The 12,345-nt window shown below is 30.5% G+C and overlaps 1 protein-coding gene across 4 annotated transcripts in view; it reads right to left on the bottom strand.

Moving 5' to 3' along the window:
- The window catches only part of LOC124354278 (fibropellin-1-like), a 28,186-nt gene extending 17,169 nt beyond the window's left edge, over positions 1-11,017 (bottom strand). For 3 of the 4 annotated variants that reach the window (XM_046804611.1, XM_046804613.1, XM_046804614.1), the window contains exons 1-2: positions 10,906-11,017; positions 8,508-8,676 (exon numbers count right to left, since the gene is read on the bottom strand). In XM_046804611.1, coding sequence (XP_046660567.1) covers positions 8,508-8,598 — 91 coding nt within the window. In that variant the 5' untranslated portion in view covers positions 8,599-8,676; positions 10,906-11,017. The other variant, XM_046804612.1, reaches the window with a different exon arrangement.
- Positions 11,018-12,345: the final 1,328 nt, after the last annotated feature.

Raw genomic sequence — 12,345 nt, 5'->3', positions numbered from 1 at the left:
AGATCCAAGGCATCCCTGTAACTCCTGCGGAAGATGTCCTAGGTAATGTCAAGGAAGTCGGCAAGGCTCTGGACGTGTTGATCTCGGACGCTATGGTGGACGCTTGCCACAGGCTTGGAAGGCAAACCGGAGACAACCCATCGGGAATCATTGTAAAATTTGTGCGGAGGTTTGACAGGGAGGAACTCCTGAAGAAGAGGCGCGTGAAGAGGACATTGTCAACCAGACACATCGGAAGGAGCGACGATCGGCCGATTTACGTGAACGAGTCCCTGTCCCCTGCCCAACGGAGGTTGTACGCCATGGCGAGAAGGGTCCAGAAGGAGAAGGACTTCAAGTTCCTGTGGGTAAGGAACGGGAAAATCTTTCTCAGGAAGGAAGAGAAGTCGCCTGTCAAAGTCATCACCTGCTAAGACGACCTTCAATGAACTGTAAACAACGTATGTGCAAGTTCACTTTTGTTACTTTTGTTTTTTTTTTAAGATTTAAAATGGTTATGATGACGTATAATTTAAATTCTGTATATTAGGTAATATTGAAAATTGGCTACTAAATTATATTTCAACAATACAAGTATTAATCATTTAGGTAATATACATATATATATATATATATATATATATATATATATATATTTATTTTTTTTCTTTTCAAAATTTGAATATTGACTAACGAGGATAAAATATTCAATTTAGTAATACTACATCAAAATATACGTAGTATGAGATCAAACTTTCATTTTTTTATTGCAGAATTAAACAGTAGGGATTTATATCCTGAAATAATTATACTGTCAGAAATTTGGATAAATGACAAAAACGAGATTAATTATTACTATATACAAAACTACATAAACTTTACAAAATTCAAGGACGATCAAAGGGCAGGCGGGGTTGCAATATTCGTAAAGTCGAATATAGAAATAATTTCCTGTGAACCAATTAACCTTCAATCAGCCGATATATTAGCATTGGATTTTAAGTTTAAATCTTTGACGATTTGTTTGCATGCCATTTACAGCTTACATAGTTTTAGTAAACAATTTTTCTTGAACGAATTAAATACTCATTTTTACAGTAATAATAATTTTAATGCAAAAAAGAATTTCATTTTTATCGAAGACGCCAACTTGAATTTGCTGGAAGTTAATACTGCTGTAGATCAATATAATTCAATTCTTTCCTCAAACGGATTCGAGTGTTTGTTAAACGAGCCAACTAGAGCAACAGCTGACTCTTCGACTTGTATAGATCATGTTTATGCAAGGCTAGCAAACAAAGACAGAACGCTACCTCACGTTGAGGTTATAGACGCCAACATAACGGCTCACAGGTTAATTATTGTGAACATGCGTGTGCGTGTGGGAGCAGAGGACAGTCATGGAACAGCTGATTCTGCCAACCCCTCCCCAGCGGCATACCGCTTAGCCTACGACAATCTGCTAGCGCGGCTCGATTCACTCGACTGGGCGGAGTTTTATAATGACCAAAACCCATCGACCGCTTTTGAGACGTTTCATAATATTATTCAAAGATCAATTTCAGAAAGTAAAATCCAAACGTCCGAAAATCGTAAAATTTATTCTAAAATTAAACCATGGATGAACGACTACATTTGCAGAAAAATCATACATAAAAACAAACTGTATCAATTAGTAAGGAATCATCCAAATAATAAAAAGCTGAAATTGTATTTTTTTTTAAAAAATACAGAAATAAATTACAAATGGAAATTAGAATTATAAAAAACTATTATTACGAAAATATTTTTAGGAAATACAGTGGTAATTCCAAAGCTACATGGAAAGCTTTAAATGAGGTGACAGGACAGAAGGCTAAAAGAACTCCCATGCAAACTCTAAATATAAATGGTAATTTAGTAAATGATTCTAAAGTAATTTGTAATGAGTTTAATACATTCTTTCTATCTATGGTAAATCAATTAAATATACAGAGAGTAAAACCTGCAAATTTCGACTCTTTATGCTATAGAAATTGTTTTGAAACAAAATACTCTTTCAACTCTATGTTTATGGGCATGGTCTTTATTGAAGACTTAAGTTCAGTAATAAAAGATTTAAAAAACAGTACTTCACCAGGAATAGATAACATCAATTCTTTTTTAATTAAGTTAATATACCCAAAATTAGTAAACGTTTTATTGTATTTCGTAAATTTAAGTTTTGAAAAAGGTATTTTTCCACAAATTTTAAAAACGGCTATAGTGATTCCTTTACATAAGAGTGGCCCAATTACCGACTGTAACAACTACAGACCAATCTCTTAACTTTATACCTTTGCTAAAGTGTTTGAAAAGTTTATAGAAAAAACTATTTTTTTCAGAAACAATCAATTTGGTTTTATAATAAATTCAGGGCAGAAAGTTGGTTGTTTATTTTTAGATATTAAAAAAAGCCTTTGATACTGTAGATCACACAATTCTTTTACAAAAGTTATACGGATGTGGTATTCGGGGAAATATTTATTCTTGGTTTGATAGCCATTTAACAAAGAGAAAACAATGTGTAAAAATTAATAATTCTTTTAGTGACTTCGGGTTTATACAATGTGGCGTACCTCAAGGGTCAATTTTAGGCGCAGTACTTTTTATAATCTACATAAATGATCTTTGTGATTCAAATTTAAATGGAAATATTACATCTTTTGCAGGCGATACAGCTTTATCGTATGTAAAAAATAATTGGGATGATATAGAGCAAGAGATGAATTTAGACCTTAAAGCACTGCAGTGGTGGTTTTCAAAAAATAACATGTTATTAAGCCCAGAGAAAACTAAGTACATCAATTTTAGTTTAAAAACAGATCAGCAAATTTTTAGTAATTCAATTTTGTATTGATGTGTCAATTGTTTGTGTCGTAACATTCAGTGCCAACAGAACTGTGCTGTAGTATCCCAGTGTGAAAATTTAAAATATTTAGGAGTCATGCTAGATAGAGAAATCAACTGGAAGACACATATTGAAATTTTAAAACGCAAACTAAACAATATTTTAAGTTGTTTTTTTTTATTTTTTACAATACATTTGCACCGAAGAAGTTTTAAGAATGCTGTACTTCTCTTTGGTCAATAGTAGGCTTGACTATGGAATATTTTGTTGGGGTGGAGCTAGGAAACAAATCTAAAGCCACTTCTAACTCAACAAAAGAAATTCATAAGGTTGATTAAACGAAAACAAAGAATGGAGAAATCTTTTCCTCTTTTTGTTGATTTAAATATTCTTCCCCTTTAATATATGTTTGTTTATAAAGTTTTAAAAATATTTTGTGTCATAAGTGGCAATTTACCAGAATTAAAAAATAGTTAAAAAACAAATTAAGAAAGCAAGAACCAATACCAGTTCCAAAGCCTAACTTAGCATTTTTTTCAAATAGTTATTGATTTTTGGGACCTAAAATGTTTAGTATAACTTCTTCAATTATTAGTTGTCAGAATATAAAATTATTTTCAAAAACATTAAAGAAGTGGTTATTGGGTTTTGATAAATTAGATTTTCTTCTCTGCATAGATTCCTAGTTAATTAAAGAAGGTAACAGTAAATTTTAGTTTGAATTTATTTAAGTGGATTTTCATTTGCTTTGTAACTGCAGCAGCACACTTTTAATCAATTTTTTTTAGGAGCTTAAAAAAAATCAAAGTTTTGTTGAAATTTTCTTTGAGTTAAAAAAGATTTTTGTTATAAAAGGAACCTCTCCACAGGCACTTGCCTCTAGAGGCCCTAGTTATTTTTTTAAATGTTTCTTTTAATTTATGAGTGTTTTTTTTTTAATTTTATTTACAATAATGTTAATTTTTTTTAAGTTTGCTCATTAGATTTGTACATTGTGTATACATTTGGTTCTTTAGGTTACTTTATTGATTTATTACATTTCGTATACCATTGTATATAATGTGTTATTGTAATATTTTCAAAAATAAATCATATTCTATTCTATGTAAACAAACTAATTTTTCAATTTGAATTCGACTTTATTTAGTGAAATGAATGTGGTATGGGTGGTAAAAAGCACTCTAAGTGTTAATTCAGACCAAAAGCTATACCTGTTCCAAATTTCAGCACAATCCGTGTAGCAGTTTCAGCGTCATTCGAGGACAAACCTCCAAACATCTAAACATACAAGCATCCAAACATCCAAATATTCAAACTTTCGCATTTATAATATTAGTGGGATAAGTCTAACATCCTTCTTTGTCAAGATCATAGATAGGCATGTAAGGGACACAGTTCTCATCAATTGTCCCTCACATTAAAATCAACATGCTTATCAGAAAGGTACATCTTGTGAAACAGTCCTATATTGTTTGGTTGACAAGATTGAGCAAGCTATTGCACAGAAGGAGGTAGCTTAATCAGTATTCCAGGTTATAGAAGGAGCTTTGGATAGCGCGAATACTCACTCAGTAGTGTCACACTTACATCCAGGGGTACTGAGAAAACTTTTGTTAGATGGATAAAGAACATACTTAGCAGCAGAAGAGCACAGGCAACTCTGTGCGGAGTTACAAGAGAGGTCAACACGCAGCGAGGATGACCACGAGGTGGGGTACTATCACCAAGTCTGTGGAACATAGTACTCTGGACACTGGACTGAATGAACAGGGTATGCATGTTCTGGGCTATGCAGACGATTTTTTCATAATCAGTAGGTATGCATAAGCATATAGTCACGTGCTTGAAAATAAAACAGAGAAAACTGTCCATTATGAATCCAGTGAATCCTTCACAGACCGTCATGATACCACTAACAAATAGGAGGAAGCTGAAAATTACACAGTTAGTCATATGTGGCGGCCAGATATAGGTAAGCAGGGAGTTCAATTATCTAGGTGTTAAACTGGATGATATATATATATATATATATATATATATATATATATATATAGGTGTGTGTGTGTGTGTGTGTGTGTGTATGTGTACACATATAAAAGCTACCCGTAGGTCTGAAATAGTAAATAGATTTGCCGATTATTTGTTGAAAGCAGTGTTGCATAAAAAAATAAATGTCCTTATAACATAAACAAAAATCCAGGACATATACACAGGAAGGTAGGAGTTATTTGTATATCCCCAGGGCAGATTCTGAATCTATACTGAAGATAGTCGTCATAATAAGAATTCACAAATCTCCTGGCGTGGATAAAGTTAGAGTTAAAGACTTACAATATATTGTAAACTAAATAAAAAATATTCTACCTACTTTGTTCAACTTCTTTTTGCAAAACTTCATTTTTCTGAGTGTTTAAACACTTCTATAATTCTATATATATATATATATATATATATATATATATATATATATATATATATATATATATATATATATATATATATATATATATAAAGGTAAAGATAACAATAGCTATAATAACTAGACACTAATTGAAATTTTGCCAACAATTGAAAAAATCTTTAAATATTATATCCTGGGTCTTCTAAACAAATATAATTAAAGGAAAAGAGCACTCTAAATCTCAACCAGTACGGATTTCAAATAGTTAAGCCAACTTAAAGTGCATTAGAGTAGTTTTTAATTCAAATAAACGAATGCACTTGCCTTACTTATAGATTTTAACGAAGCCTTCGACAAAATGGAACATAAACATATGGCTGAACTCACTTGAAAGTTTGGGATTAAAGAATAATATTTACGTTTTCTTTGAATCGTATTTAGCAAACAGAATATATCTCGTCAAATAAAATATTGAAATTAATGGTACCAAGAGCATTAACTTAGGAGTACCTCAAGGCAGTTTACTTGGACCAATAATGTTTTTATTGAAATATTTAAACACAAATAATTATGCAATAATGTCATATGCTGATAATATAGTTCCTATAAGTGGCAACAGATATTTGGCTGTAGTAACAAAGCATTTAAATGAAGATTTTTAAAATTTATCCTAGCGGGCACATTACAAAAAGTTTATTATTATTAGATCAAATATAGCAATGCTGGATTGCTGCTCCCAGAATATGTCAGTAAATAGTGAATTGATACTGAAACTGCATAATTGTGATTGTTTCACAGCTCTGTCACTGTTTACAATCCATTTAACGGTTGTATTTGTAATTGCATTGCATTAATTTAAATACATTTTAATACTTAGGACTAACTCTGGACGAAAAATATTTAATGAACATGTTTATGAATTGCACAAAAAAACTGGATCCATGTATAGAATGAGCAATAAAGTGAATGTGACAATTAAATTAATTGTTTAACAGAAAACATGAATTTAATCCAGCATTAGAAATGTCATAGGCTTTTGGGATGTAACAGCAGCTTCGCATTTGAATGTTATTAACATCTTACAGGGTAGGTGTTTGAAAATACATTTTAACGAGAGAATAGAAAACCCAATTGACTTAAGAGATAATGGGATACCAAAAAACATATTGACACCAAGATAAATGTACATGTACAAAAAGGAATAAAAATTGTAACACTCGGTCTAGCATTAAATACATAATTCCTAGGACTCTTACCAAGTATGGAGAGAAACTGCCAGAGCATTATATTCCTTATTGTTATAATTTAATTATAGATCAAATTGAAAATACAATTAATTGGGAATGTTTAAAAAGCTGTGCAAGAATGGCTTACAATTCAAAACTATGGATAGTTTTATAAATGACTAAAAGGAAAACTACTATTCAATTTTGATCATTTTGCGGTGCCTCAATAATTTTTTGAAAATCCACAAAGTGATTTTCCAGTTATCTTTTAAAATCACTTAAACAGTCAAACAGTGTAATATTAAGGGGAGCATTGCGCCCTATGCTTTGTGATGTTAACATATTTTCCTTTTCTCAGTACCTATTTGAGATAATTTGCTTCGGTTCTGACAGAATTTAAAGAAAAAGGAGTTTTATTTATATTAACTGAACTTGTTACATCCTATAGAGCATAATATTTAACTCATCGAACCTCAACGTTAATGAATATGTTACATATAATATAAACACACCATTAAGAAGGATAAGACAAGACTCCAAAATTTAATTGGAAACAATTAAATAGCTATTGAAGTAAAGGTCATTTTACATCAGTCAAGCAAGCTAATTGTAATTTAATATTTTGAATACGTTTCTTTATTTCAAACATCAATTATCACAAGTATCTTAGGGTATCACAAAGTAGTATATGTTAGTACTTCCTCTACTTGGTACTTTCTACCGATTATGACATGTACACAGTTTAGGATATTATAATATAATATACGTATACCATATACTCTGTATAGTAAACAGTAATTTGGTAATATTAAGTAAATAATACAGGCCCAAAGAGAAAACGCACCTTTGAATAACAATGATACATACATTTAAATGTTAAATTACAAACAAGGTAATGGATATAGGTTGGTTTCCATGACATTTTGACATATCACTTTACAGTGACCTAAGCAAAAAATAGAGCATTAGATACTAACATGCCTCAATGAACGGGAACGTTGTTTCCTAGACTACAGTTAGAAAAACTGGAAGACCTATAAAATCCGCAAAACATATTATAAACAATCATTTAAAATGTTGCCTGAACAGAGTAAGAACATTCCACTCTTTACGTTATACCAGAAAAACATTACAATCGCCAAGTTTTTTCACCAAAGTAGGATTTTGAGACCCTCGTGTGATGATCTTCTTAATGGGAGGAACAAGGCAAATTTACATTATTGATGTAAATACATTAGTGCTCTCACTGAGAATGCTACGCACTTTGATTTTGAAAATTGCGTGCAAAGTCACGGATAAGTGCTAGTATGATTATAAAAGGTTTATGTACCTTGAAAATATTTTACTAACTTATTAATGTAATGACACTCCACAGAAACATGCCCACATTAAATGGATAGGGCTCACAAACTCTTTTTTTTATAGTAATTATAATTTTGCCATTTTTATAATCACCTAGACGTTGCGGTAATGATCGCGTCATATTTTTCAAAACTGTTTTCAACCTTTTGTTTGATGTTTGTTTTGGACGTTGGGAGGATTGTGAATGAAACGGTATTTTTTCGAATCAGTAACATCCGTTATAAATGCTGTTTTTAATCCCTGTCTTTAAAATTTAAGGGAACAAAATCATGAGAAAGTTTTACACGTTTGTATTAGAGCATCAGTTTTTCTAAAAGACTTTAAAACCACTCTTGAATTTTACTTGAAATGTATATTAGCTACAAACCTAGAATGCAATTAATTTACAAAAATATTATAAAACTTTGAAAATTCTATGACCAAAAATATACGTTATATTGGTTTATAGTGTGTATTATTCAATGTAAGTTATACATTATGCGTGAAACTGTCCTCTCACAGATTTGTATTCCATAATAGTAATGAATAAAACATTTTTAATAAGGTTCTGTCAGTGAACATGTAGTTATGTAAAAGTATACTAAAGGTCTTACGAGCATGATATAAAATTGTATATTATACTTAGTTTTATTTGTATAACCTACCACAATAACCATCTATCAGTACTTACAAATAAAACCTGGATCCTCGAAAAGCATGTAGTCTAAGTTGACTAGTAAAACGCAGCAAATCAGTATTATCTTTTCTGTCAGAAATCCCATGGCTGTTTGCGACAAGTGTTTTCCGTCCGAATGTATGCTTTCGGATTATTTCAGGTTATTCCTAACCACTATTAACATCTGCAAAACCAGATTAGAAGTCTGTTAAAATATTTGTTTATCAATTCAAACAAACTACTGTACATTAGACTTATAATAGTCCAAACCTTAGTTTATTTGCTTTAGCCAAAATTCCTCTTTTTCATTGTAACTAGACTATTCTTTATTTTGGTATTAAAGGCTTCTCATAAAACTTCATTATAGGTAAAAAGACATATTATATGTAATTGGGTTGCACGGAAGTTTAAAAAAAATGTGGTTGCAATCGAGAGACCAACGTTTAACAAACACAAGAATAAAAATATGTACAGAATTATTGAATCTGCTTCCTCCAAAAATTTATTTATCATGAGATACCAAGTTTTTTATGATCAGAGGGTAAAAATATGTTCCAATCCAATAGAATAAAAAAATTTCAGTAGTTTCTGTAGCATAAAAAATATACTTTTAGGTGTGTTGGTACTTAAGTTGATATTATTTTTCATAGAAACTTTTTGTACTTTAATAAATTTAAAGGTAAACTAGTCATAATAAAGTAAATGAATGTGGAAAATATAAATCAAACTTTAGCTTAATGTAGAAATATATTATAACTCTGTTCTTTATTCTGTCAGAATTATTCTTTAGAAAGGAAAAAGCAGAGTAAATAAAGGGATGTATTATTTTGCCGGGCCAAGTTAGGGTTAAGAAAGGGCCTAACTGAACGTGAGGCAAGCGTGAATAATTAGTCGAACATAATAATGATGTACAGGGTATGAGAAATTATTTTTGGATACAAGAATATGAATATGCGATGAATAGATAAAATTTTACTACCATAGGATTTAATATTTTATATATATATATATATATATATATATATATACATATATATTATTTTAAATAATAAATCTTTAATCAGCAAACTAAGTACGTGTTTTTTTAATTTTAACATTTGACACAAATATACTGCATAACCGATTATACCGGCATTTCAAAGGGAGTATTACGGTTATACTCTGTATATTATACACTGTAATCTTGAGTATTACGGTTAATAATATCACTGTTCTTCTTTAAGACATATACAAACTAGAAGCACGAAAGGAGTAATAAAGATCAAGTGTCACTTAAGAAGTATCACTTACACTGAATATAAAACCTATAGCTCAATCTACTCTCGTGAAGCCCTGCGGACAGAGAGATGTTCAGTGAGAAAAGGCACTTTACAGCCTCCAGGCAGGCAAAGAGTGATATATTAGCATATGAGTGATAGGCTACAATGGGTCAGCTAATTTTCATAGAAAGAAATAACCACCTGACTATACAATACATCACTTCAATCGTATTAATTCATTATTGAGTGTCCAGCGGAAAAACCGACAGGGATAGAGTTATATGACAAAACAGAAAAGTGGTTTTCTCTAAATCCTTAGTTATAGCTAAGCAAAATATACACAGTGTAAAGTTTATAGTTTAATTTACATTGTCAAGATACCACCCTGAATCATTTACAACGGATTTACAAACGCTCAGCTAAAGTCCATGAAGGGAAATGCTCCATCATTTAAATCTATCTTATCTTTAGACAAATAAGTTGATACAGTGGAATATTGAAACACCGGAATAAAGTAACGAAAATTTTAATTTACTTAGTCTATTTAAAAATGTATTCATTCCGTGATTTTTCCGTTGCCAGTCTATAGTCTATAAGTCTACAGGACAGTTTCTTATTGAAATATCGTGTGGACACACGGTCAGTCCAGTTATTCAAGTTTCAAGGTTTACTATCATGCTTAGGTATAATATAGAAATGTATAATAAATAATATAAAATATATATAATAATATAGAAATGTATCGCACACTTTTTCACGGAACATACACAGGGCCAATAATTTTATATTGTCGTATGTAAACAACACAACTATTGATTACTTTAGGTTGATTTTAAAACCCCAAATAATGTAATATACTTTTTTAGCCAAATATTTTATTATATTTCTGACAAAATCATATATGCAACATCAGTGAAAATACTATACCCTTAAGTGACACTGAAACACTTGAAACAAATAAATAGAGTTCAAGTTTATGAATAGCGTAACAGAAGTAAGGTTATGTATATAATATGCATGTTGTTAGAACCCTAAATTGATAGTTGATTAAATTTAATTCTTTAGTTAATAAATTAATTTATGTATTATTATTTTGATAACGGGCCTTATATTTACAATAATATGTTGAAAGATAAATGTTAACAACCACTCACAGATATGCTGCGAATACTGCCGCTCCGTAGATATTCTCTGCTTGCCGACGAAAGTATATCTGAGTAATGCAGATAACTTTTTGAACCTATTGATTGCTCTTTTGTACAGATTACGTTGAACCCCATCGTAAGAAACATGAGATAGTTGGTATCACATTGCCTTCATGATAAAATAGACGCTGTTAATGAACAGTGCTATGAGAAAATGTGTAACAAATATAAAAATGTATAACCCCACTAGACAATTTATAGTGATGATCTATCATTGTGATGAGACAATGAGAACTATATTTTGTAATCTAGTTGTCTCTGATGTCGAAGCGATGTAACATTATTTTAGCTTCTTTTCGTTGACATTTTTGATCTTTTTAGGCGAACGATGCTCCAGATTGAAAGAGCCTGCTCCTGGTTTAGTGCAAACAGCCTTCTTTTAAATAATGATAAAACCCAGAACCTACTTTGTAGCCTTAAAAACACTAACCATAGTTTAATAGAAAATAGTAACGTAAAAATCCTCGGTGTGATATTTGATCATTCATTGTCTTGGATATCACATGTAGAATTTGTTTGTATTAGATTGTCCAGAGTTATATTTTTGTTAAGATCCCTTATGAGCATTGTTCCAGAGAATTATGTAAGAACAGCTTACTTTGGATTCTTTCAGTCTGTGATAAACTATGGCCTAATTCTATGGGGAAATAGCTGTCATGTTAATAGGATATTAGTGTTACAGAAAAAAAGCTTTAAGAATAATGAATAGGGCAACTTTCAAAGAACATTGTAAACCATTATTTATTAAATGTAAGATTTTGACTGTGATAAACTTGTATATTTATGTATGTTTATTGTATATGAAGAGGAATTTTAATTTAGGTTTAGTTGTACATAGATCTGATGTACATAATCACAATACCAGAAATCAACTCCAGTTAGATGTGCCATACAGTAGGTTAAGTAAATGTAAAAATAGCTTTTATATTGTAAGTCTGAAAATATTTAACAAGTTGCACAATGAAAGTAAACTCTTAGATTTTAAACTATTTAAGTTCAAATGTTACAATTGGTTAAGCTTAAATCCTTTTTATGATTTAAATGAATTTTTTTAGCCTTAGATCTGTAAATTTGTAAATTTTATCTTTGTTAACTTTGTGACTTTTTAAATCTTTGTAACTTTTTGTAAATGCTTTAAATTTTAATCAAAATACTGTACTGTTTTGTATTTCATCAATCTATATGTTGATGGCCATTGACGTTGTCTATTGCATGTACTTTATGTGTTTTGCTTACAGACAATAAAGGTTTATGACTTATGACTATGACTAGATTCCAGGAGTCAAGTCTGTAACAGTTCAGATTCCAATCGTATTGGTAATTTAAATTAAATTTAAAATGTTTTTTAAAAAACACGTGACTAAATACATTGTGCTCTAAAGAAATAAT

This window comes from Homalodisca vitripennis, chromosome 2 (genome assembly GCF_021130785.1).
Source record: "Homalodisca vitripennis isolate AUS2020 chromosome 2, UT_GWSS_2.1, whole genome shotgun sequence".
Classification (NCBI taxonomy): Eukaryota; Metazoa; Arthropoda; class Insecta; order Hemiptera; family Cicadellidae; genus Homalodisca; species Homalodisca vitripennis.
Note: the sequence above shows the minus strand (reverse complement) of the source record. Positions and strands in the feature narration are given on the sequence as shown.